The sequence below is a fragment of the Mirounga angustirostris genome, unplaced genomic scaffold (genome assembly GCF_029215605.1).
Source record: "Mirounga angustirostris isolate CCGP_5_RB_7025 unplaced genomic scaffold, mMirAng1.0.hap1 SCAF_17, whole genome shotgun sequence".
In the NCBI taxonomy this organism is placed as follows: Eukaryota; Metazoa; Chordata; class Mammalia; order Carnivora; family Phocidae; genus Mirounga; species Mirounga angustirostris.
Window position 1 is genome coordinate 6,801,813 of NW_026991725.1, and position 27,491 is coordinate 6,829,303.

General features: G+C 36.4%; 2 protein-coding genes across 9 annotated transcripts; one reads left to right on the forward strand and one right to left on the reverse strand.

Moving 5' to 3' along the window:
* The first annotated feature begins 203 nt into the window (after nt 1-203).
* ZNF207 (zinc finger protein 207) lies at nt 204-26,877 on the forward strand. Of its 8 annotated transcripts, none has more exons than XR_010408364.1 (15): nt 204-412; nt 1,883-2,010; nt 6,268-6,406; nt 8,269-8,439; nt 8,558-8,633; nt 9,144-9,191; nt 10,273-10,343; nt 13,945-14,102; nt 15,184-15,276; nt 16,286-16,528; nt 17,122-17,281; nt 17,433-17,916; nt 20,629-20,683; nt 24,554-24,619; nt 25,811-26,877. XR_010408364.1 is itself a non-coding variant. In XM_064582158.1 (12 exons), exons 1-12 carry the CDS (start codon nt 220-222, stop codon nt 17,591-17,593), a joined length of 1,641 nt encoding a protein of 546 aa, XP_064438228.1. In that variant the 5' UTR covers nt 204-219; the 3' UTR covers nt 17,594-19,828. The 8 variants fall into 8 exon arrangements, 6 of the variants coding, with proteins under 6 accessions (XP_064438228.1, XP_064438229.1, XP_064438230.1 ...); XR_010408365.1 differs by having other exon boundaries at nt 24,557-24,619; XM_064582158.1 differs by lacking the exons at nt 20,629-20,683; nt 24,554-24,619; nt 25,811-26,877 and having other exon boundaries at nt 17,433-19,828.
* Nucleotides 11,273-11,944, reverse strand: LOC123854275 (transcription factor BTF3 homolog 4-like). Its single transcript, XM_045889411.2, has one exon. It carries the CDS (start codon nt 11,877-11,879, stop codon nt 11,292-11,294), a length of 588 nt encoding a protein of 195 aa, XP_045745367.1. The 5' UTR covers nt 11,880-11,944; the 3' UTR covers nt 11,273-11,291.
* Nucleotides 26,878-27,491: the final 614 nt, after the last annotated feature.

Genomic DNA, 27,491 nt, shown 5'->3' on the forward strand with positions numbered 1-27,491 from the left:
TTCCTTCAATTAGCGAGCGTCTCGGGGTACCTCGGTAGCCAGCTTCCTTAAAAAGGGAAACCGGAGGGATCAGCAAGCACGACCAACGAGGGCCGCGACAGCTTAAGAGGACAAGATGGCGGCCACACCTCAGCGGCCACGAGTCTCCCCCCACTCAGGGAGGAGGCCTGCGTCATGTGACCCTTCCCTGCCTGGCACCGCCTCCGGCCGCAGTGCCTGATGGTAGCAGAGCGGGGAACGAGGGCGTCAGCCATTTTGTGTCTGTTTCCTGTGAGACGCGGTGGTGGCCGTTGGGTCGGAAGAGTGAGCGATTTTTGCCTCGTTTTTTCTGTTTGGTTCCCCCCCCTTTTACTTTGTCGGTACAGCGCAGTTATGGGTCGCAAGAAGAAGAAGCAGCTGAAGCCGTGGTGCTGATATCCTTTATCGGTTTGAAGTCGAGGCCGAGCGGGGGCGCCGGTTGGTGGTGACTGGGACTGGGAGGCCTTGCTCTGGCCTGTGGCAGAGAGCGTCTGGGATCTAGGCCTCGAGGTGGGCGGCTTGGTGGCCGGAGCCTGACTTGGGAATGCTTTGCAGAGAATGAAGTCCCCAGGGCGGGAGGCTCTGGCAGTTGGGGGTCGTGGGACTCCGTGACTCAGGAGGTTCTTGCTTTGGTGTGAGCGTTGACTCAGCCGCTGGGAGGCGGCTTGGACCCCTCCACCAAGGACAGTGTCCCCTAAGGATATTCTGCCACACTCCGTTCTTTTGGTGACGATTCAACAAAGGGACTTTCTTCGAGTATAATACGCTGATTGAGTCTTTGGAGGATTAGGGGAGAGCTTCCGGAGTCTGTCACCCACTTTTTTCAGTTTTATTGTAGATTCGGTGGTTTAGTAAAGGCTTGTGTTAGTCGACCCTGGTTTCGGACCCCCCCCCCCCGCCTTTTTTTTTGGCCGGGGTGGAGGAGAACTAGCTTCCGCGTCTCACCCGCTGGCGCCTTAATCTTCAAGAAGCGTTCTCTTAGAGGGTGGAGTTTCTTGTGTCTATTACCTGGCTTTGTAAGACTAAAAATGCTTCTTGTTGCTTACTAAAACGTGGCGTCTTTTTAACACTTTTTCCGGAAGCGCTAATACACTTTACGTTAAAATTGGTTTTACTTAATTGTCTTGTACTCAAAAACGGTTTGTTACAGAATTACATTTATTTACATGCTAAGTTGAAAAAGTCACTAATTTTTTTTAATGTGCTTTTAGAAAAATCTGACGAGATAAAAATTCTCAGTTTTATTAATGTAACTTATCTGTGAGTTTCGATACATTCCATGGCAACATACATTTGTAAGGAGTTGCAGACAACTATGGATTGTTCATATGGATATGTTCTTATTCATTATGAGCTTATTTTTGGATCTAAATAATATATTTTAAAATTGAAGATATTAGGTAGATTTTTAACATTTCGATTTTTTTTTGTTTTCTATTTAATGAATTCTATTTTGAAATTCAGTCTTGACATAAACTTGGGGATTTTTTTAACATTGAACTGTCCAGTCCACAGTATGCATTTTAAATGTTTTAAATGTTGAAATATTGAATAAAAAAGTTAGTTTCACTTAAATCTTTGTTTAATGCAGGGATTTGACAAAACTATATTGCTGATTACTGAGATGTGTTCATTTAGAGGTCGTGGAGAGAGATTATGGGTTTTCCAGGAAACAGTAGAATTACATGGCAAGATAATTCCAAATTGTATAGTAAATAGCAGAAGCAAAGTTTGTATAAGTTACATTTTTGGTTTAAACTGTTTTTATATTTTAATATTCTTCTTCCTGTTCTCTTATATGACCATTTTTTTTTATAAGCAGTGTCATTATTATGCTGGTTTTGTACCTTAACAACATTGATCAGGTATTGTAATAGAGATTTTGATGATGAGAAGATTCTTATACAACACCAAAAAGCAAAACATTTTAAATGCCATATATGTCATAAGAAGTTGTACACAGGACCTGGCTTAGCTATTCATTGCATGCAGGTAAGGATTTTTTTTTTCTGTATTTAATTATTACCCCTTTGTTTGGAAACCATATGGAAAAAATTTTTGAATTTCTCTTTGACAGCTGTAGGGTTTTGTTTATTGCAGAAGATTAGATGTCAGTCAGCTTTAAAAAAAAAAACCTGTTTTTAGCCATTAAGATAAATAATTGATTTTTTTAATGTTCAGAGAAAATTTATGTTTATTTTTGAATTATTGATAATCTTTTTTATCCTAGGTTAGATCGGTGACAACTAAGTTGAGGTCCTGAAGTATCTCCTCTGTACTTGGGTTAGAGAACAAGTATCAGTGATGTAAATTTTGTAGTCAGGCTGACCAGTTCTAATCCTATGAGAATTAATACATAATTAGCTACCATTACTCATGCCATTGAAGGATTTGTTATAATCTGTTGCCTGGGGATAGGCTTACTTCTGTTATTCCATGGACCTCTTTTGGAATGGTAACATCGCGTTTCATTTGATAATTTTTGGGTTTCTGGAGTTTTTTCTCCTTCCTAGGTAGGAAGAGCTTTGCAATTTATATTTTTAATGATCTAGTAAGTGCCTTTATGTCTTATTCAACATTATTTCTTCTACTTTTGCCAATCCTAGAGCTGCCTGAATTTTTGCCTAATTGGACCCTAGAGGGATGAGAGATGAGCAAATCCCTATTCATTGGAAACTACTGTTGGTAGGAGGCAGGGAGGTAAATTAAAATAAGATGTTGTTTCCCTGAGTTTAAAAATAAGTTTATAAAAGAAAATAAGTTTATATAGATCCTTTTTACTCCAATTATATAACTATAACAATAATATCCATTCAAAAATATTTTAGATCCTGCTACATGCTAGACCCACAGTTTTCCACTGTGGCAATCACTAGTTACATGTGGCTACTTAAAAGAAGCTTAGGGGTGCCTGGGTGGCTCAGTTGGTTAAGTGCCTACCTTCTCTCAGGTCATGATCCCAGGGTCCTGGGATTCAAGCCCCACATCACGCTCCCTACTCAGTGGAGCCTGCTCCTTTTCCCGCTGCCCCCCCCCCCCCCCCCGCCGTGCTTTCTCACACTCTCTGAAATCTTAAAAAAAAAAAACAAAAAAAACCCCTTAATTTAAAAATTAAAAATTTAACGTCAGTCACGTTATAGCCACATTTCCAGTGCTCAGACACATGTGGCTGGTGGATAACTATTGGGTAGTTTAGATACAGAATATTACTATTTATCACAAAAAGTTCCTATGAGAGGGTATTGTGCTAGACGGTGTTTTAGGCACTAAGTATACAGCTGTGAAGAAGTCACCATTGTGGAGTTTAGATTCATATGGTAGAAGAAAATAAACTATTTAGGTTTTTGGTGATAAGTGATAGGGAAAACAAACTAGGTAGGGGGCATAGGGAGGGCCACAAGATAGGAAAGGCCTGAATGAGAAACTGACATCTGAACAGAGATGTGAAAGGAAGTGAGAGAGAGCTTCTAGGGAATAGCAGATGAAAGACCCTCGTGTTACAGGAGCATTCTCCTATATTGAAAGAAAAAGGAAAGGGTAGCAATGTGCTTTATATAGGAGGGCTTACTTACTGTAGGCCATTCTCTTTAATTCTGAATGAAATGGGAAGTTTGAGTAGAGGTAGAGCATGCTCTGATGCACTTTTTTTTTTTTTAAAGACTTGTCCTGGCTTGAGATAGACAGGCTGCAGAGTGCAGTGAGAACACTTAAGATGACTAGAGTATTCCAGGCGAGGTGATGGTGACAGAGACCAGAATTTGCTGGTGGATTAGATGTGGAGTAAAATGAGGTGAGGAGTTGCAGATGATCTGAAGGTTTTTGGTCTGAGGAGTGTGACATTAGTTAACCATACATAGAGATGTAGAAAGCTGCAGAAAGAATTGGTTTAGAGATGAGGATATCAAGGTTGTGTTATGTTAATTTTGAGTATGGGTATTTAATTTTGAAAAGGTCTACTGAATATCCAGATGGAGATGTCCTATAAACAGTTGTGTCTATAAGCCTGGAGTTCAGAGAAGTGGGAGCTGGAGATAGAAATTTGGAAGGATACCGTGTAAGGACAGCTGTTTTAACTCATTATACTAGATGTTCTCTCTTCTTAGGGAGTAGAATATAGATAAAAAAGAAGTGCAGGGACTCTACCTTAGGCCACTCCCAGCATTTAAAAGTTGGAAGATTAAAATAAACCATTCAAGGACATTGAAAAGGTAGGAAATCCAAGAGAATTGTGCCCTGGAAACCAAATGAAATGTTTCAAGGAGTGAGTTATTCAGCTGAGTCAAATGCTGGTGGTAGGTCAAGGAAGAAGAGGACTGAGATTGGATTAATCAAAGTGGAGGTCATTGGTCGCTTGCCAAGAGTGATTTCCTAGAATGATGAGGATGAAAGCCTGTTTGGAGTGCTTTCAAGAGAAAATAAGGAAGTAGAGGCACTCCTTGAAGAAGTTGTGCTATAGAGAAGGGCAGAGAAATGGAATGGAACTAGAAGATTAGTTGAGAAATTATTTCAGTAACATCTTTAATTGATTAAGTGCTTCTATTTCTATAGTCCTAGTGTAGTTTCACAGCAACCTGTGAGATAGGCATGGCAGTTAAATCAGATACATCCTCCAATTGTATAGATGGTAAGCCTAGGACATTAATAATTTAGGTGGTTCACATCAGTGCCTGCTCCTGTCTTTTCAGCCAAGACCCTACCAACTTCTAGGCAAGATTGTAAGAAATCTAATTCTGGCTGGGATATTGTAAGGTAGTTAGGTAAATCATGTTATTTTTCCTTCCTTTTGAACAGCTTTTGATATGTTTATTCTTGGCCTTATCATTTAGAAATATAACAAAGACTAATGTGTATGTGAATATAATTTTATTTCTTTGGAAAACATGAATTACTTAATCTGCATTTGTCAAGAATAGTAACATTCCAAAAAACTTAGAAAACAGGGTGATTAAGCTTGTTGAGTAGCTTTATTCATGGATCTTTGAATCACAATAAGGAACAGTGGTTAAAGATTAATCAAAAACTGGTAATTTTTTAATTTGATTTGCATGTTGCTGTTTAAAATCTTTGAGATACATACCTAAGAAGAAAATACTTAGCTTCCTTTAATTACCTTTCTATTCTTACATGAAAGTGTCTTGGGAGGAAAGAAAAATTGAGTATTGGACAAATATGTCCAAGTCATTACTAACCTGAATCAGTGGTTCTCAAGCTTGAGCATGCCTCAGAATCACCTGGAGGGCTTGTTAAGTCACAGATTGCTAGCCTTACCCAAGGGTTTCTGATGGGGTGGGGGTATCCTGAGAATTTGCATTTCTAATAAGCTTTCAGGTGATGCTGATAGCCTAGGCAAAATACTTTGACATTTTTTAGCCTAAGTTTAATGCAAGTTGCTGAAGAAACCAAGATGAGCAGGAATTTTACCTTATTGGCAAAAGAGACCCATGTTTGAGGGTTAGAAACATTTGTTCTAGCAAAAACAATACAGTGAAAAAAATTGTAGATTTCATAGAACTTTCTCCTCTTTGTGATCTACCAAATATAGGGTAATGACAGGATCACTGCTGTGCAGTGTTAAGTGCCTCAGGTAACTCATTAGTTATGGGTAACGCTAATTGTAAAAGTTACTTTTATAGTTTGTAACTATAGGCTTGTCTCAAGATCCGTTCTTGGGGGCGCCTGGGTGGCTCAGTTGGTTAAGCAACTGCCTTCGGCTCAGGTCATGATCCCGGAGTCCTGGGATCGAGTCCCACGTCCGGCTCCCGGCTCAGCGGGGAGCCTGCTTCTCCCTCTGACCCTCTCCCCTCTCATGCTGTTTCTCTGTCTCTCTCTTTCTCTCAAATAAATAAATAAATAAAATCTTAAAAAAAAAATCCATTCTTGGAAATTTTATTTTAATTCTTAATATAATAAGACTTTCATAAGTTTTATAGTAAACTTGAATTAATGTTTATTGAGCCCTTACTATGTGTTAGACATACTACCAAGTGCTTATTATATTACTTATATTTTATTTAATCCTTAGAATGATCCTAGTTGTTAGGTATTATGGGTGGAGTAATCTTAAATGATTTGCCTAATATACATACCTAGTTCGTAAGCAGCAAAACTGAGGAAGGATTGAATCCTGACTCACTAGAACCAAATATTCTTAACCATTATACTAAGTGTTCCCTAAGTAATTTCAAATTACTCTTAAAGGACTTTATGAGGCACTTTAGTCTATCTAATGGAAGTTTATTTTAATGTTAGGTGCATAAAGAGACAATAGATGCTGTACCAAATGCGATACCTGGGAGAACAGACATAGAATTGGAAATATATGGTATGGAAGGGATTCCAGAAAAAGACATGGATGAAAGAAGACGACTTCTTGAACAGAAAACACAAGGTAAGTATTAAGATCTATGCTTTTTCTTAATACAGCTTCACTGATGAGAGTATTATAATACTTTTGACATATAAATTAAATAGTGGATGTTAGATTTATTCAAAATTCCAATTTTGAGTGTTGTTTTTATGTCTTTTAATGTTTGAAGTTGTATATTTAATTTGTGTATATGTAATACCACGTGGATCATTCCAAATACTTTATTATGTTTTGTTCCTAACTGAATTCTAAGTGGAATTAGCAAGTGTTGAGGTTTTTGAAAATGAAGGTTGCTTGTTTTGATTTAATTGTATAACCACTAACAGTAAAAATTTTTTTTAGTGCTGTTATTTGACTTGGAATTTGCGATCACTATCCAGATGGTAGAAGTTATTAATCACCTATCAAATTTTTTTCTTTTTAAGATTTTATTTACTGTGAGAGCACGTTCAAGCGATGGGGGGGGGGGGTAGGGGGGAAAATAGAGAATCTCAAGCAGACTCTGCGCTGAGCCCAGGCTCAATCTCACAACCCTGAGACATGACCTGAGCTGAAACCAAGAGTTGGATGCTTAACCGACTGAGCCACCCAAGGCACTCCTTTATTTTATTTTATGTTCTTAGGGTTTATTTTTTTATTTTTTGAGAGGGAGGGAGTGAACAAGCGAGCTTGGTGGGGAAGGGCAGAGGGAGAGAGACTCTCAAGCGGACTCCGCAGTGAGTGGGGAGCCTAGACCTAGGGCTCAATCCCAGGACCCTGGGATCATGACCTAAGCTGAAATCAGGAGTCAGACACTCAACTGACTGAGCCACCACACAGGCGCCCCATGAGATTTTTCTTAAAAGATTTTATTTATTTACTTGACAGAGCACAAGTAGGCATAGCAGGAGGGAGAGGGAGAAGCAAGGAGCCTTGCGTGGGGCTCGATCCCAAGACCCTGGGATCATGACCCAAACAAAGGCAGCCACTTAACCGACTGAGCCACTCAGGTGCCCCCCAATTTTTTTTTTTTTTAAGTAAGCTCTACACCCAATGTGGAGCGTGAACTCAAGACCCCAAGATCTAGAGTCACATGCTCTACCGACTGAGCCAGCCAGGTGCCCTGAAAATTCTGCTTTGAAAAGCATTGCAGAGAGGTCAGATCTCTTTGTCATAGTTTAGCTTTTGGGATGGAATAGAAAGCTATTTTTTAAAATAAAACTGACTTAGGAAAATTACTCTTATCTGTCATAAAATAGGGAAAGTATGTTAATCTTGGCTTAATATAGATTGAAAACCCATTTGAAGAGTAAAAAGAACAGTATTTTTTTTTTTTTTTTAAGATTTTATTTATTTATTTGACAGAGAGAGAGACAGCAAGAGCAGGAATACAAGCAGGGGGAGTGGGAGAGGGAGAAGCAGGTTTCCTGGCGAGCAGGGAGCCCGATGCGGGGCTCGATCCCAGGACCCTGGGACCATGACCTGAGCTGAAGGCAGACGCTTAACGACTGAGCCACTCAGGCGCCCTGCTTTTTTTTTTTAATTTTTTAAAAGATTTTATTTATTTAAAAAGAACAGTATTGACTGATTTTTTTTTGTAAGAAAAATCTCCTGAGCTAATTGCACTGAAATAATCATTATTTTTTAAAGATTTTATTTATTTATTTGAGAGAGAGTAAGCAGGAGGGGCAGAGGGAGAGGGAGAAGCAGACTCCCTGCTGAACAGGGAGCCCAATGCGAGGCTCGATCTCAGGACCCTGTGATCATGACCTGAGATGAAGGCAGATGCTTAACGACTGAGCCACCCAGGTGCCCTGAAATCGTTTTTTTTAAATGTTGAATGTCCAACTTGCTGAGTTTTTTTTTTTTTACTTTATGGGAAAAACTAATTAAAACTTTTTTAGCAGAGAGTCAAAAAAAGAAGCAACAAGATGATTCTGATGAATATGATGATGATGACTCTGCAGCTTCAACTTCATTTCAGCCACAGCCTGTTCAACCTCAACAAGGTTATATCCCCCCAATGGCACAGCCAGGACTGCCACCAGTTCCGGGAGCACCAGGAATGCCTCCAGGTATTACATAAGGTTTCTTAGAATTTAACATTTTAAGGACTTTATTGATACGGTGTAAAAGTATTAAAATTTTCTCTTACTCTAATATATTTTGTGGTTGTTGTTGAAATTCTTACAGGCATACCTCCATTAATGCCAGGTGTTCCTCCTCTGATGCCAGGAATGCCACCAGTTATGCCAGGCATGCCACCTGGGTAAGAGAACTTTTAATTGACTTGTGGGCTTGTGCCTAGTAATGATCTTTTTCAACTTGGGTGTTATATGAATTTTAAAATGTTACTTTGCCTTTTTTTTTTTTTTCTTCTAAAAGGTATGGGCTCCATAAATATTAAACTTGTCTAATAAAGGGGTCTGCCAACAAATTAAATGAATATAAATTTGCCTCTGAAGAGAATAGATTTTTGGGCTTTAGGATGTCTGTAGGCAGCCATCTGCTTCAATTGCATCTGATGTAATTAAAGTAGTTGGTTATAGATTGGTGTTTCTGAGATTCAGAACTGTCCATGACACTTTGTAGTTCTGACAAGAAGCAAACTCTGTAAATGATTTTATTTGTCAAATCCTCAAGAACTAAAATGGATATGAGGTGCTCGTGCCTATCACTTTTACTTAAATATTGTTGGATGTGAGAGGTATACAATACACTTTCCCACTGTATTTTGAAAATCACAGTTAGATTTTGATTTTGTCATACATTTTCACAGATTGCATCATCAGAGAAAATACACCCAGTCATTTTGCGGTGAAAACATGTAAGCATCTCATTCATAATGTAATTCAGGAGGTATAATCATAATGTCATTTTTTTGTGTGTTTAATGGTATCTATTCAGTTGACTTCAGAAATTTTCTAACCTTCCTCACTAAAACTTCTAAAATGTGCAAGCTGGTTGACACAGATCTCTTAATGGAGGGAAATAAAACATCTGTGAGGAAATTATAATAGACCCATATAAATAAAGCATTTTCTAAATGCAGCTGTTTTTCCCCAACTGCTAAAGTAATGGAATTTAGTAAAAAGGTTATTTAAGAAAGAATAGATATTCTTTTGCCAAATTACATGCTTTATTATTTATAGAAGGTAATTCGGTTTTCTTGTAATGAAAACTATATATATACATATATATGTAGAAGTTTATCTTTTGATAAAGTCCTCAGTTAAGAATTCACAAACTTTTAACTGTTTTAAGTGAATTGGACACTGATATTTGAAGGTGAGCTCTTTTAGGGGAAGGAAAATAAATACGGGTTATGTTTTTAAGTCATGGTTTAGTGTAAGGTAGCTATTACAAATAGAAATTAGGCAATTGTGTGAGTTTACTTTTGACTGTCTTTAATTTTGGTGGTAGTGGTTTTTTTTTTTTTTTGTAATCCTCAAAAAAAATCTTTACTCCACAGTGTGTATTCAGTACTTTCCTTTTGAAAAATCTGATGATTCTGAAATAGTTTTTCTTTTTTATTTACATTTTGTGTGGATATTTTCAAGTGAGACAGAAGGTGATTTTGATTTCCAATTACACATATTTTAGATGAGGCCTCTTATATTAAGGAGGGTATAATTGTGTTTAGTGACTTTAAATTTATGAAAATGTTTTGTCAACAAAGACTGATTTTTTTTTATTTTACTAGTAAACCCAAGAGTTTGCTGATATTTAGAGAGCTTATTTTGATAGAATTGTTTTAGTGTTGTGTGTTCTTTCAGGTTGATTGATTTCAATATTAGGGGTCAAATTCAAGTCTTTTATCTGTTGTTTCAGGCTTTAGCCAAAATATTTTCTAATGGTTTATACTGTTCATTAACTTGGTTTGTTTCTTGAAATTTGCTTTCCAATAGAATGATGCCAATGGGTGGAATGATGCCACCTGGACCAGGAATACCACCTCTGATGCCTGGTATGCCACCAGGTATGAAACATTAGATAATTTCCTTTTTAATGTGACTGGCATGCTTTATTCTTACTATTTTGGACAATAGGTTTGTGGATTTTAGTGCAATTGTATAATTTCCGTAGGTTGCTGAATTCTTTTTTAAATTACTTGAAGTGTTGGAATGGACTGTGGGATTTTTTTTTTGAGTTCTGAAATAGGTAATAAACAGGTTTCAAAGCAGTCAAAATGAGTTACAGAACCTACGCACCAAAGCTCATGTACCTAAGAGGCATTGTATTTGTGGGTTTGTTGTTTTAAAGATTTTATTTATTCATTTGAGAGAGAGAGCGCATAAGCACGGGGAGCAGCACAGGGAGAGGGAGAAGCAGATTCCCTGCCAAGCTAGGAGCCCAACGCTGGGCTCGATTCCAGGACCCTGGGATCATGACCTGAGCTGAAGGCAGATGTTTAACCAACTGAGCCACCCAGGCACCCTGAGGGGTTGTATTTGTTAGGAATATTTTAGGTGAGTAATGGAAACTCTTCTGGCAAGTAATGGAGAAACCCATCAAACCATATTTAAAAATGTAGGCGTTTATTGTCTTACTCAACAGAAAGAAAAGTGGTAGCCTCAGTGGCTGGTAATGTCAAGAACCCATGTGTTTTTTTTTTGTTTTTTTTTTTTAATGTAAAGATTTGTTTTATTTTCTACTGGGAAAAGAAGGAGGATAAATAGAACTGTTTCCCAATTTGCTCTCCACTGTATACACACATACCCACATACATACATAAACATACACACACCAAAAATACCCCAACAAAAAAACAAAACAGAAAACTGAGAATCAAACACCAAAACACCCTCAAACTGCACCAATACTTCGTATTTTGACCGAAAGAATAGATCCTGGATAGGAAGTGCAAAATGCAAAATCAAATGACCGAAAAATGCTGAACAAACAGCATTATTAATATACAAAATATTTATATTACTGAACTAGTAACAGTTGATGTTCTCCATGTCTGTAAAACTTTGGAACCACATAGCTGATTTGTTAAATCTAGTCCATGCCAGCTTCCAAACTCCAGAAAAACTTTGTTAGCTTCATTCTTTGATGCCTCATCAAAATTTTCTCCGAGATCTGGAACATCATCATCCTCTTCATCAATGTCTTCTGGTTTTGGTGCTTTGCTATCCAACACTTGCCAAGGGAACTGTTCAGCTAACTTCCTAAGACTTGTTAAGCTGTCAGCACCAAGCTGACTTAATATTCCAGGAAGCATTTCTGTGATTGGTTTGGCTTCTGCATGACCAGTAATTGCAAAGGTGTTAGCAGAAAGGGAAGCTTGGACTTTGGGATTGTTGAAATGAATAACTGTCCCATCATCTTTAATCATGTTCACCTCTTCAATACCAGCTATATTATTCACGGCCAGTTTTTTTAGAGAACTCTGAAGTTGTTTGTCATCAGCCGTAGCTGTTCTGTGTACCACCTTCTTCTTTCTGCGAGCTGTACCCTTGCCCCCTATCCGGACCTGAGCCTGAAGTTTGGCTAAGTTTTCTTGATTCATGCTGTTGGTAAATCTGAAGCAGGGAGGGTCCTCCAACAACAGCACGTGGCAAGAGCAAGATGGCTGCCTCACAAGAACCCATGTGTTTTTAAATGTTCTTCTTTGCTAGCCTTAGCTTTTCTCCCTCAGACACATCACTCAGTTGTTAGAAGATAATGCAGGCAACAAAGAGTGTCAACAGCAAAGTGTTCTTTTTTTTTTCCATTAGGGAGCAAAGTAACTCTCCCAAAAGCTTCCTAGCCTCCTGTTGTTGGCTAGAAACAGTTCTAATGGACCCTCTAGCTGCAAGGGAGTCGTAAAAAAACAAAACAAAACCCTGTCTTGACTTTGTAGCCTATAACGTGGGGTTTTCCACATTAAAGTAAGGCAGCAGTAAAATTTGCATCATTGCTGGTGCAACCATTTATTTATAGGCAGTAGCTCCACATATGTTATGTTCTGAGATAATTTTAGGCAAAGTAATGTTGAGGAAGTTTGAAGAATGCATTAGTGATGGATTTTAGGAAAATTTATTTCAAGTGCTTAAAGGAGGGGCGCCTGGCTGGCTCAGCCTGTAGAGCATGCAACCTTTGATCTCAGGTTTTAAGTTTGAGCCCCATGTTGGGTGTAGAGTTTACTTAAGAAAAATACAATCTTTAGGGGCGCCTGGGTGGCTCAGTCATTAAGCATCTGCCTTTGGCTCAGGTCATGATCCCAGGGTCCTGGGATTGAGCCCCACACCAGGCTCCTTGATGCTTCTCCCTCTCCCACTTACCCTGCTTTTGTTCCCTCTCTTGCTCTGTCTCTGTCAAATAAATAAGTAAAATCTTAAAAAAAAAAAAATACAATCTTTAAAGTGTTTACAGGAATAACTTAGTTTTCTGGAAAAAAAATTTTTAAGATTTTATTTATTTATTAGAGAGTGAGAGAGAATGATCGGGGAGGAGAGGGAGAAGCAGACTCCCACCGAGCAGGGAGCCCGATGTGGGACTTGATCCCAGGACCCTGGGATCATGACCTGAGCCGAAGGCAGATGCTTAACCAACTGAGCCACCCAGGCGCCCCTGGAAAAATTTTTATGGGTATATGACGTATCAGAGTTTTTACAGTAATTTGAGTTAGAGTTCAGAGAACGTCCAGCTGTTGGAAGATTGCTCTAATTCACTACGTGTTTCAAAAAGTTTGCCAGTCACTAAAATTGGTAAGCTTAATTGCTATCTTCCCCATATATAGACTCTCTAGTGGTATCTTTCACTTCCCAAAATTCTGAAAATACACAAAGGAATAGAAAGGTTGAGGCAAGATTGTTCCAATGGGCAAATGCCTAAGTTATTTGGACTTCATTGAATTGAACAGTTCATCAGTAACTTTGTAGCATAGAAGCATTATTTATTTATTTATTTTTGTTTTTCAAGATTTTATTGATTTATTTGAGAGAGAGCATGCGTGCAAGCAGGGAGGAAGGGAGGGAGAAGCAGACACCCTGGTGAACAGGGAGCCTGACTCGGGTCTCAATCCCAAGGACCCTGAGATCAGGACCTGAGCTGAAGGCAGGCGCTTAACTGACTGAGCCGCCCAGGCGCCTCTTTATATTTTTTATTTTTATTTTTTTAAAGATTTTATTTATTTGACAGAGACACAGTGAGAGAGGGAACACAAACGGGGAGTGGGAGAGGGAGAAGCAGGCTTCCTGCCAAGCAGGGAGCCCGATGCGGGGCTCGATCCCAGGACCCTGGGATCATGACCTGAGCCGAAGGCAGATGCTTAATGACTGAGCCACCCAAGCGCCCCTTATTTTTTATTTTTATTTTTTTTTTTAAAGAGAGCATGTGAGTGGGGGGATGCAGAGAGAGAGGGAGAGAGAATCTTAAGCAGTCTCCATACCCAGCATGGAGCCTGATGTGGGGCTTGATCCCATGATCTGAATAGAAATCAAGAGTCAGAGGCCCAACCAACTGAGCCACCTAAGGAGCCCCTAGAAGCATTTTTAATACGGTATATTTTAACAGTTTTGGGAAAAATTTTTTCTGAGCTAAATGTTTCAACACCCCCCCCCCCCAATCCTCCCAACATTTCTTCTCTATAGGTATGCCCCCTCCTGTTCCCCGTCCTGGAATTCCTCCAATGACTCAAGCGCAGGCTGTTTCAGCACCAGGCATTCTTAATAGACCACCTGCACCAACGGCAACAGTTCCTGCTCCACAGCCTCCAGTTACTAAGCCTCTTTTCCCCAGTGCTGGACAGGTAAGGTGAAATTCCTGAAAAGGAGTGCACTTATATTTAAAGGTAAAGTGTAGTTGTTTATAGAAATCCTTGAAATTGTCATAGGTCAATTTTTTGTTTATAATCTTTTTAATATAATTTATTAAATACAAACAAGTGTCCTATTCTCTTGCATGTTTGCACACATTGACTAGAGCCAGATAGTATGTTATTTTTTTCATAGCTGTGAACTCTGGTTAGAAATGAAAGTTTAATTTCTGGGGACTTAAATACATGATAATGTTTAGAGATCCTCTTTTACCGCTTGAACTGTGAGTGGAATGAAACGGACTCTTTAATCTAGAACAGTGACAAATGACAATGCTACACTTTTGCAGGAAGGACATCATTTGACCTAGACTTAATCTTTCCTACTGAACTTGTCTTTTTTCAGAACTCAGAAGCTAAAGATGCTTTTGTTATATATATCGTATGTGTATAATGGTTGTTTACTTTTGCTATTTTTTCCCAGTTATATTCAAAATTAAACAGATGTATGTAATTCATTCAGAATTAAGATCAGGATGTGTGTTCTTTTTTTCACTTTAACATTATCCCATAGAAGTTTTGTTTTCTCAATTTTTTTCTGTTTAGGGTTGCTAAATTAAAAGTATTACTTTTTAAGTCCTCTGTAAGCACATATCTTATGTTTTTGAGGTGGGTGGGGATTTTGTTTATTGAGAGATGTCAAACTTTTGGCAAAAACCTTGTGGAGTCATTGATAGAGAATTGGATTGAAGTGTCAGTAGTAATGCATCTTTATTCTCAATTAACGTATCATTTTTGGAAAATCACAGTGCAAAAGCACATCCAGTTTTAGAAAAGAAACTGGTTAACTAGGTTTATTGGTGTAGAATTAAAGATTTTTTTTGAGGCTCATACTGTCACTTTGTTTATTGTAAATGCATCAACTGCCTGCCTCTTTAAATAAATCAGATTTGATTGCATTATATTTTGCGTTTATAAAAATGCAATCTATACTAAAAAAAAAAGTCTACCACATGGCTTATTTTCACCCATTTGTTTGGAGACTTTTCATTGTTTCCTTTCTTTTATGCTACAGATGGGGACACCTGTAACAAGCTCAAGTACAGCTTCATCCAATTCAGAAAGTCTGTCTGCATCTTCTAAAGCTCTGTTTCCTAGCACAGCACAAGTACGCAGGAAGTTGCAGTTTAAAGTTGTTAAAATGGCTTTATAAACTTAACCCTTTGGACCCTACTTTAAAACTAAATCTTTTCCCAAAAAAATCACTATGTTAAATTTTTTTAAAGTTAATGGTATAAAAATCAACGGTATTTGAAAATTTGAACTCATACTAATAGAAAAAAATGTACCCCAAACTCCTATGGTTCTAAAGGGTTAAAAGCATGTAAGCAGTAAATGCATTATAGTGGCCAATGGTTAGCCTGATGCATGATTAAGCTTTTTTGATTTATGCTGTTTAATGCATCACATATAATGTAAGGAAATTTAGTACTTTGCATTTGGTTCTAAAGTTTGGCCTAGTTTTCATGTTTCAGATGTTTGATATTATGAAAAGTAATACATATATTACTATTACTGGTAACTTTACGTTTAAAAGATCCTACTAAGCCCTTTTGTCCATGATAATCATCTAGCCATTGTTAATTGGGAGGACATTGTATTATCTATATAAAGATATCTCTGAAGGGACACCTTTAAAGTGCCACCACTGATACTGTTCATGCTATGCTTAGTAACTAAAATTTATCCAACATTTGTATTTTGTAATTTCTAACTTTTTTTTTTGAGGTGCTTGGTAGATTGATTAAACAACTAATTTAGAATAGTAAACATAGAACATGCTATTCTGATACAGTGTAATTCATCAGTCTGAAATAACTACAAAGCTTTGTAAGGCAAGTAAGTTTTGGTGAGAAGGTAGATAACATCTTAGAAGTTACATATGCAGTCTTTGTTTCCACTGCTGAGTTTTGGATGTGACTTTGACCCAGCATCTTTTGATATTCTTGTGTATCATCTTGATTTTTTGTGGAGTTTTAGTTATGTTAACTTTGTTTTAATTTCATTGAAAGTTTGGTCCTTTATTGAATGTTGGTATCTCACTTTTAAGTTAATTATAATAGATATATTCAGTTTTGGCTTTTGAAGTTTCCTTAATGAAAGATTGTGTTTTCCAGGCTCAGGCAGCTGTCCAAGGACCTGTTGGTACAGATTTCAAGCCCTTAAATAGTACCCCTGCAACAACTACAGAACCCCCAAAGCCTACATTCCCTGCTTATACACAGTCTACAGCTTCAACTACTAGTACAACAAATAGCACTGCAGCTAAACCAGCGGCTTCAATAACAAGTAAGCCTGCTACACTTACGACAACCAGTGCAACCAGTAAGTTGATCCACCCAGATGAGGATATATCACTGGTAAGTTCTTTACAGGTTTTTATTAGTGTAGTTTGAATACCGTTTTAGTAACTTTTCCTCTTAAAGTATTAATTTGTACACCAGTGGTCTTATAATCTGATCTAATGCTTACTGTGTGCTTTTTATTCTGATTATTAAGAACCACAAAATAAAGGGAATATTGCGTGTTTTGATCTTAGACACACTCTTTCCCCTACTCCCAGATTGTGTTTAAAAGAAGACAGTAAGTTGGGTTCTTAACTCTCAAAAATCATTTTGGTTACACATAAATTTGTAAATGATGAAACAGTTAAGTGGTGAGGTAGAATATACAGATCCTTTGAAGTGACTTTCTTCACTAGACACTTTCTTGCTGAGGCAGTGTATAATTCCTGGGAAGTTATTAGCCATTTTTCAAATATAAAAATAGGTGAGGTTTTCTTGAGGCATTGAGATTTTAAGCAGTTGGACTGGTTCGTGGAGCAAAAATTGTGGTTGGGAAGTAAGGGTACATTTTTAAAAAGTTACTCTAAGATTTTGGATGTTTGTCTTTTATGCTTAATGACTGCTCTCTGCATTCAAGTGTTTAACATTGTGTTCATTTTTATTTGTAGGAAGAGAGAAGGGCACAGTTACCTAAATATCAACGTAATCTTCCTCGACCAGGACAGGCTCCCATTGGTAATCCACCAGTTGGACCTATTGGAGGTATGATGCCACCACAGCCAGGCATCCCACAGCAACAAGGAATGAGACCCCCAATGCCGCCTCATGGTATTACTTTTTATGTTTACTGTATTTGTTTATTGTATTTAGTGGATTTTCTGAGTATACACATAAATTTATCTGCAAAATACATTGCATTTAAAAGTATAACGCACAGACCAACTCAATTTATTTTTTGTGTTTTAAATGTGTTTTTTAGGTCAGTATGGTGGTCATCATCAAGGCATGCCAGGTTACCTTCCTGGTGCTATGCCACCTTATGGGCAGGGACCGCCGATGGTGCCCCCTTATCAAGGTGGGCCTCCTCGACCTCCGATGGGAATGAGACCTCCTGTAATGTCGCAAGGTGGCCGTTACTGATCTTACTTCATCCAATCTAATAGGTTTGGAGATTAAACCTTTTCTCAACTTGTGCTGTTTATATAGCCAAGCTTCCGTCAATAAGGCTTCATTGTGACTTTAACAAACATTATCTTCCCACATACCAGGAACTATTGGACATTTATTTTACATGGGAAAAATTATTTGGAATAATAAAGCAGGAACTTTTCCTGAAGTTGCAATTTATACTGTATGGCTTCTTTTTCATGTTTCATCTAGGTTTTTAGAAGTGAAGTATAGTAAATTTGGTTCGTTATATTGTGAAGGCGCTGGAATTACATGAACATACCACCTTAATAAAGGCAAGTTCTGTAAGCTTACATTGCTATTTGTAAAGTTATGCCTTCACAGCATTTCAGATGCTGTTGGACTTCATGTCCCCAACCTAGCTTGGTGAGGGCTGTAACTGTTTCTGAGACCTGTACATTGGAAGTCTGAATGTATAACAATATTTAATGTATTTAGAGTTCCTCATGTTGCAGGGTTTAAGAAATCTGACCCACCAAGGTCATGTGACTTTTCTGTACTGTTAAACTTCATTGTAATAAAATGAGAGAAAAACTTACGCCTTTTTATTCATAACCCAGCTGTGGACCACTGCCTGAAAGGTTTGTACAGATGCATGCCACAGTAGATGTCCACATAATAAAATTCGTAGTTACCAATACAGTTTTGATATATCATTGGATTCTGTCTTTGAATTGTAGGTTGTTTCTTAGCTGCATGTTTTAAACTGGACAATATATATATAGAATTGTATGTTAGTGCTTAAGTTGACAGAAAAACTTAGATACATACGAGTCATTACATAGTGGGTATGAAATCTTTATATTGTGTCACCTTTCCACGCCCTTGGTGTCACTACATGTTAGATGTCGTAGATATTTAAAATGTAAACCTTAGTATGCCCTCTCCTACTGATGAAGTTTAGAGCCTAGTGCCAGACCCACTCATTTCCTTCTGATTATTTTTGAGACTGCAGTACTGCGTGGACCTCAGAAGCTTTTCAGGTGCAGACTTCTAGAAGCTTAGGTGCATGCAGTAATAGCTTTTTGCTGTTAATGGATTGGAATCTTTTCTAAGTGTAATTACACCAAAATAATCTAAATGTGCCTCTTAGGACAGTTAACAGATGGATTAAAAATTTATTATGTTCCTGGAAAATTACATTATTTCTTTGATTAAGATGGCTATCTTTTGTTATTATAAAGCCTAAATGGCTTTCCTGTTAACCTTTTCATTCTTGGAAATTTGAATGTTACTGTGTCCTGTGAAGTAGTTTTCTGTAGAGGTGACACTGCTATTAGTATCTTGTGTTGCAAGTCTCCTACAATAATAGCTCTTGTTGACCTTTTTTGGTACCCATTTTTTCGATCTTTATTTTTGCAAGGTACTTTTATGATTATTTAAGTATCAAATGATTTGTACAAAGCATAATATAATGAACTCAAGTTGAGTTTTTCTCAACATAAAGACTTGTAAGAAAATGGTGATAATTTTTTATAATCTATATGTGAAGGTGTAGATATGACATGAAATCTGAGTTTTTGTCTTTGAAAACTTCTAATCATCATAAAAGAGTCTGTATTTAGGTGACAAGTAAAAGTCATTCATTTAAACAAAACATACAAATATTTACAAAGCTGAGTGCGGTTTTAAATCGGATATTTTGCTCCAGTGAAATGTTTTATAGCTCTTTTCTTGTACCATCGAGGTTCAAAAAACTCCATAGTTTGAAAAGGCAACATCTGTGTATCACCAAGAACGCATTTCCTTCTGCCAGTGGCTAAGCCCCGTACTGCTACCCTTTCCCTCACCAAACACCTGCCTACTAAGTAGTTTTGGAATTAACATATATTTAGATTTGGCAGCACATTTATCAGACTGCCAAAGAAGAGCCTGTGTTGAAAATCTGTAAGGTAAAAATGGCATGATTAAATTTAGAACGATTAAATAGGAAATGTTTTCCCAAACCAAATGCCCTTCTAGCATTTCATGTACAGGCTTATCAACAAAATACAAATGGGTTAGTAATGTTTCAGAACTTATGCAAAGCTTATTTACATTTACTGCAAAGATAACATATTTTATATTAAGGTTTGTTGTTTTCTGAAGTCTGAAGGGAGAAAATACTACTTTTAAATAAGTTGTAGAATTTTAATTTTAATTAAAGTTAATCCAAAGTGTTATGCATGACTCTTAAGCACACACCGTCTCCTGTTGTGTTAGGTATATGGCTCAGGTGGTGCCCATTTGGTATATTTAAAGTTGTTTGTGCATGCATCAGCATAATTAAGCTTCTAGAAAATACCTTTTACCTAACTGCTTCTGGGGTCCATAGTGTGGTTAAATCATGAGAGGAACAAACCATGTTGAAATAATTAACTCTTACTTTGACTTATGCTTCCTTAAAATAATAAATGGAGTTGAGTTGAAGTAAACTTCTGTTTGCCCTCACAGAAGACATCCTTTAGGACTTGCTATATTCAGGCAGGCATTGTGATTGCCATAATTTAGGAAGTTGTAAGATTAATGGGACTGCCAACTTTGGCTCTCCCTTAGTCCACTCCTATGTTATCTTTTTTAAAAAAACAAAAAAGTGACAACGTTTTGTCTGGCACTAGTTTCTATCACATACAGATTTTACCTGCTGTATGACAAGACCAGCAGGTGAGGATCAACTTTTGAGTGGCTGCTGGAATTATCATTTAATTTGAATACTTATATTTTAGTAATAATCGCACACATTTACCATTAGGAATGGGGAAAATACTCCTAGTGTATTCCACTGATCAAGTTCAGCTTAAACTAATTGAACTTAGTTATTTGGGGGGAGATCCCCAACAAAAATAAGTATGGGTTCAGAGTGGAATTACAGCAGACAATAGTTTTTTTTAAAAAGCTGCTCTTTTTTCCTTTGCTTGCTTGATCATTGGGATTTTTTTTTTTAATGCATGTCTTTTAAATTAATTGGGTAATGTTTTTCTAAAATCAAAATTTTCTTCTTCCTATAGCCCTGCCATAGGACAGGCTGAGGCTGAGTCTCAGTGTTGCCCTGTTCAGTCTGAGGCAAGTGGGATTTATTTTATTCCTTATAGGGGCTTTCACAGCTTTATGGCTGTTGGATATTTATGTCCCCAAACTTGCAGCAAGTTTGGTGAAGGCCCCTAAATTTAATTAAACTTAGGATTTTTATATTCTTTTGGGCAGAGAAGGCTCTATATTAATATTCACGTTTGACTGTGGTGTTAATAAGCGTAAAAAGTATTTGATCTATGTAATTTTATGTAATTTACTTTGTGTTAACAGCCTCAGTAAAGCTGGTATTGCTATATTGATCTTTATTAGTAAATTGACAAAATTTGATGTTCTTGATTTGGAGGCATGAAATGTTTTGTCAAATTTTCCACTTTCACTTTTAGGAAAAAGTTACTGGTCATTTTTTCCTCAAACTATTAAATTTAACTTCATGGATAAGTTTGATCATTGGAAATGCCACAGGATACTGAAATCTGCATTCTTAATCCCAAAGTTATGCATTGAACATTAAGGTTGAAGGGTCATGTGAAAATGCTTGTGATTTTTTTAATATTTACAAACTTCACCACATTAGAGCAAATGTTAATGTAGAGCCCTTGTGAAGAGTGGGAAGGTGGTGTGTGTGTGGTATGTATGCGAATACACTACACATTTGATAAAAGGATAATAAAAGAGTTTGGGTATCACAGACCTGTCAGTATGGATAGATTACTAATTTTCAGGTAGCCAAACTGAAATTGAATCGTGGTAAACTTAGTACATTGAATTGTTGTGGTTTTGGAACATTTTTGAGGTTCTTCTTCAGCTGTACTGAACATTGTTTTATGCAATATGCACACATGAAAAGTATCCACGTTTGATTCCAACTAAAATTTGCTTTTACTTGGTGAGAAACATGTTTATGTGTGTATGTTGTGAGGAGTAAAGAAAGAAATGGAAGAGAGGCCAAAACATAAACCTGTATTACTTTTGTTCCTTCCTGTGTTTAAGCGACACATCTGTTCTATCCAGATTGCATTTTCTTTTGAACAGTAACAACATATAATACAGTGTTTAGCTAACCCAGGATAATGTTTTCTATATGGTTTTAATTCTTGGAAGCATAAAGAAAAAATATACATTAAATGAATTCCAAATTTTCACCTGTGCAATTAAAACATACGATTTTCTCTGTAACTGAATCATGGAAAAAAAGATTTTAGCGTTTGAAAAAAAATTTTGTCACAACAAAAGAATACATTTATAACCTGTTCAGTAATGACACCTCTTTAAGTCTCCTTAATTGGAGCTATTTTCTGTTGCATCCACCATCCCCCAGTTTAGGGAAATATTCAAGAGTGAGGCTGCTTGTCTTAATTCTAATAGTGATAGTTGAAGTAATTGAAATAGGCTCTTAACATACTTGACTACTGGGTGTTGGAGGGATTTTCTAAAGGTGGCATAATTTGTTGAAGTTAATTTTCTTGATATCTCTGAAGTAGTATGGTTTTGAGAGTTACATAACTTTCAGGTATCTATTCCTTCCACTGGTAATACTTGGTAAATGAAATGTTGAACTAGTTACTTTACAGAGATAAAATTTGTTTTGAGTAAACTGATAACTTGTATTGGCTAGCGATAAGTAGTATTTAAAATATAAAAATTTTGTGTTAATTAGGTATGTCTTTTTAAAGAGACAGTATTTATCTCTCTAATATTAAGTAACCTTTGTATGTTATTCCAAAACAAAGTCGGTTTTCTTGTACTGTAACTTTCATGGAAAACTCTTCTAAAAGGAGGGATTCATTTATAAGACTATTGACTCTAAGGCAGTTTTGTAAGTAAACATTCCCCCTAGTTACACTTCTGCTTACTGTCTCAGAACTTGAATATTAGTGAAGGTTACTTTTTTTTTTAACCCTTTCTCAATATTTTGTTTTCTGTCATCTGAATCATTTTAATAAATGACTTTTTGTTTTTCTAGCATAGAAATCCTCTAACTTCTGTGTGATATTTCTTGGCAAAATGAGAAGCAGTTACTTTAATGATGTTGTACATAGTGTTATGCACATAGTGATTATTCATAATTTTGTGATTAATGTTAAATTTTTAGAACAATACTTTTTAATATCTTGCTGTTAGGCATTCCCTATTATGGGATCTAAATCAAACTAGTAGGAAATGCGGGACTTGAGTTTGAGCTCCCTAATACTTGAAATATCTCCAGCTTTTCCCCAGTGTCTTCATGCATGTCCTTACTTGGTATTTTTGTTGGGAAATAGTAAGTTTGAAAGTAGCATTTTAAAAAAATATGAATAAAGCTCAGAAGAGAATTGCTTTTTATAAGAATTGTTGTTTCTGCGCTGAGCTCTATACATTCTTGTATAATAATTTGGCCATAAAGGGCAGAGCTTTTCATTTTCTTCCTAACTCTGGAAAAATAATAGCTTGAAACTATATTAATTTGAATTTTTAAACCTTGTCTCTTTAAATCTGTTCAGTTCAGCTCATGTATCCTCAGGGGAAATATCTTTATTTTACTAATAAGCGGGATGTAGAAGTATCCTATTAAGGCAGGAATTGAAGACCTAAAGGAGCTCTTCACTGAAGCTAATTTGAACTATTACTATTTGAAGCAAATTGAATCCTGTATTATAAGTCAAGACTGTTCATGGTTAGGTTTTTTAGGAGGCATATAATCAGCTATATTAGAATATGTTTGTATATATGTTTTAATCTTGATCAAATTAACTACAGAGAAGATACATGTGAGTAAATTATTTTAATGATTGATAACTTGGACCTAACTTGGACCCCATCCATTCTAAATGCTGTGTAAGGTTGTGTTACGGCACAGCTTCAGTAATGTGTGCTGTGTGTTTGGTCAGGGGTTTGTGTAATGCTGTAGAGAGAGGGGGAAGGCCTTTTTTGGAATTCTCCTGGCCCTTTGGCATTCTTACCGTGTCTGGGTTTTTATGGGTTTTTTTTGTTGTTGTTGATTTTTTTTTAAACCATCATTATAGATAAAGAATCTGTATGCCTTCACCTTTGGTTAAATTTGAGGAGCTGGCAGTGAAATTATTGATGCCCAACTTGGATAAAAATGAAGAATGACGTTTCCCCAGTTTACTACACACAGACCAATATTATTTGAGAGAGAGGTCATTATATAATGTTGTTAGGCTTAGGAACTTTAAATGTAGTGAAAGGTAACAACATTCCTGCTTCTGGTTTGCATTTGTGATTAAGGTTTCACCAAATCATTTATTATAATGTAACTTACTCTTAACATTTTGTTCATAAATATTTGAGCAATCAGATGAAAATAAAATTTGCAGCATCATTTCCTTTCTCTACTGATAAAGCTGCTTAACCACCCAAGTGAGCCAAGGGAAGTTCTTGAAGTTTCTGTAGGTTTGAGTTAGAATAGTATGGGGCATATATTTATTGAGCAAAGCCTCTGTTTTTGTTACTAGTTTATTAGTGTATTTCCAGGAGAAACATTTACTTTTCAGTCCATGTTTTAACTCTCTGATAAAATCGAGTGTTTTGAAAATTGAATTTTAAACTATTAAAAGTTGCTTTCCTCTGTGGAGTATGTCTGCACACACTTAAATTTAGAAATTACCTTTTCCCCCCGATACAGGCACCCCCCCCCTTTTTTTTTTAGAGGAACCAAAATTTCCACATAATATACATGTTGGAATACATAGTTTATTAAAAGTAGGTGTGTCCAAGAGATAGTGTTTTTAAGTCTCATAAGGTCACTTTAAGAGCCAATGCAAGGTAACTTTTGTAAGACTTAGGGAAAAAGTTTAAAATGTATTAATGTCAGGTTCTGAGGAAATTTAATGCACATTGACTTTTTAAACTATGGATTGAACTCCTCAGTTTAATACAATTTGTGTTTTTGTTAACTAGCAGCAGAATTTCAGCATTTGCTACTTACTGGTAGAGAAGAAAAATCCCACAGCCCTGCCAGTACAGGTTAGTTTAATCTGTAAGTACCTGATGTTCCTATTTTTTTCAAACATATCCATATAACCCACACAAGGAAGAAAGCTGTGCAGTTACTTAAATGTGAGTATAACTAATAATAGATCCATTGGACACTTTTTAAACACTCAGTACTTGGGCCAAAGTAGCTAGGTTTGCTAACCTCCGTTGTGAGAAAGGTGTAATACTGCTCCTTTATTATCTGGTTGTGATTGACCCTAAGTAGATCTGTTGTACATAAAAGGAAAACACAGTGAAAGTTTCGATTGGCTATATGCACATGTTGGTATCTGAAAAACAGAGTGCAGGGCTTTGGGTCCAGGCTCTTTTACTTAAGCCTCTCCCATGGTGGTACTCATATTTTACCTTTTAACTTTTTACAGTATGAATCAACCCAAGAAAGTCAAGTTTCCTCACCTCTAGCAGTGATAAATGGTGTGCAGTCATAAGCTAGAAAATGTTTTCATACTGCTTTTTTGTTAAATGTTTTTAGTAACTCTTGCTGTAAATAGTACTAATTTTATTAATCTTTTTTGTAAACTATAGCCTATTTTGTTGGTGCACCACCATTGTGGGCTCGTTTTACCTTGAATTAAGAATAACAAAACTGACTTTTTAATACTCAAATGAAAACTGTGACCACCCACCATGAAACCTAGACAGATTCCTTGTGTATTCCTTTTGAGGGGCAGTGAGGGTATAATGGCTTGTAAAAGATCTGTTAAGAGTTTTATTACTGTCATTGGTTCTACCAGAATTCATTGTTTTCTTCAACCATCTTTGAGACCTTTCCTTTAACCTTTAAATATTATGCTTTTATGTTGATAAGCATTTTAAATACCAAGGAAAAAAGAATAAAGCTTACAATTTGGTTTGTACAAGCCTGAACCATCCTTCCATTCTGTAGCATTGATGAGGATGCATGGCTACCTCCTCTACGCCCTAAGTGTAATGATGTCTAATTTGAGACAGTCCATAAAACTAGCTGATCTTGTATTCTATTAAATGGGGATGGTGATTAGCCACTGAAAACAGACCATCTTAATTTTATTTTATATGAAAGTCGTGCACTTAATTAAAAATCTCGATATATCAGCTGATAATAAAATATATTTTATAAGATATCCACTTGTTTTTTAATATAAAATTGCCTAAGGGCTTAAGTTTCATTGCCTTTCACAGTTTAATCTGTATAAGAAATGGCGTAGATAACAGTGGAAATGGTTTTCCTTAAAACCATCTCTATAAAGCTGCCTTTCTGGTGAGTATTATTTTATACTTCTATGTCACAATTTTTCCTTTTAAGTTTAACTGAAATGGGATACTGATGAAAGAAGTGAGCAACCTGAATTTTGACGCTCTTAGGTAATACCTGAATTGGGAATGTATTTTAAAAGTTGATTATTTTCACTTCCTGACATTTCCCTAACAATCCAGATCATTTTTCTGACTTCCACTTAGTAACTGAAAAACCTTTTAACATGCATTTTTTTTTCTTTTGGTAAGATAGAAAAAATGTTTTTACTCAAAACTAGCGCTTTTAAAAAATGATTTTAAGCTTAAGATTTTCCTTTTAGCTGACAACCAAAAGTTTTGTCTCAATGCTTTTGGTTCCCGCACTGCACAGGTGTAAAATTTAAACATCAGAATTTATGTCTTCTCTGTGAATCTGTTGTTGCAGTGATTCGTGAGTAATTAAAGCTGAGGGTAGGCTTGAAGAAGGACTTAACCCGAAATGCTCCTGCAGACTATTGCTTATAGGATTCTCTGTGAATGAGGCTTGAAAATTTCAAGTGTATCTTTAAATCTTTCTAACCTTGCATGGAAAACTTAGGTTAGAAATACGGTTTCTGGGACTGTGTATACCAGTGGAAATTAACCTCTGGGTGTATTTCTAATCACTTTATGCCCTGTTTAGTACTTTCCTTCAGAGTGACATGGATTTTTTTCTCTCTAGTCTTTAGCCACATCCTAGCTGATGTCAACATAAGCTAAGGATGTTTTCACATTGTAGTTCTTGCTGTAATGTTGTAAAGCAACAATGAACAGGAAGCTCCTCCTAATGCATTTTAGTGTGGAAAATGATAGTCTTCTAAAATAAATCTGAAAATTGATATTTTGAGTATGTGATAATGGTGATGTATTCTTCTAGATAAGCACTAAACAAAGTATGGACCCTCAATTTATGTCTTTAAGATTTAAAGTGAAGTAAATTTCTAAGGAACTCTGTCCTTTCCTAGCAAGGATAAGCAGACATTGAAAATGTGGTAAGTATGTAACTCTAAATGCATGTAATAGTGGTGAGAGTAAGTAGCCAGATTTCCATAGTTTAAAAATTTAGACATGAACAAGAATTCTTGAATTTCCTTTGCGACTTCATGTATGTGTGTCTAGCATTTTTACAAATTTGTGTGCACAATGATTAAATTGAAATGTATCTTAACTCCTTTGTCTGGTTTGTTTTCTTTTTATTTGGTATGGTGCTTTAAACACTAATTGTATTTCAAGATTTTTTCAGTAGAAGTAAGTGGCTGATAAAATACCTTCAAGAAGAATTATTTAAGTGTTTCTATTTTAAAACCCAGTGATGACTTCTCAGTTTATTTGAAGCCTTCTGTTTTTCAGCTCCAGTTAAAACTGACAATAGACAGCTGATAAGAAATGGGGGTGGTGGTGGTGGAACCAACCTTGTCCTCTTTCTGGAATATTGTAGGAATCATTGTCTAATAGTAAAATGTTATGAAGCTGGTATTTGATTTTCATGGAGGCAGTGCTTTTTAAATTAAAAGAAAAGATGATGAAATTTGGAATCTCCCCTGTTCTCCCTGGGATGTTGTATTTAATAATAAGATAGTAAATGGAA

What these genes read in the sequence shown, in the direction of transcription:
- ZNF207 (XM_064582158.1), top strand. Translation starts at nt 220, where the DNA reads ATGGTAGCAGAGCGGGGAACGAGGGCGTCAGCCATTTTGTGTCTGTTT. An exon ending in TCATTTTGCGGTGAAAACAT is followed by an intron (nt 9,192 to 10,272) that starts GTAAGCATCTCA and finishes GCTTTCCAATAG; the next exon opens with AATGATGCCAATGGGTGGAA. An exon ending in GATGCCTGGTATGCCACCAG is followed by an intron (nt 10,344 to 13,944) that starts GTATGAAACATT and finishes TCTTCTCTATAG; the next exon opens with GTATGCCCCCTCCTGTTCCC.
- LOC123854275 (XM_045889411.2), bottom strand. Translation starts at nt 11,879, where the DNA reads ATGAATCAAGAAAACTTAGCCAAACTTCAGGCTCAGGTCCGGATAGGG.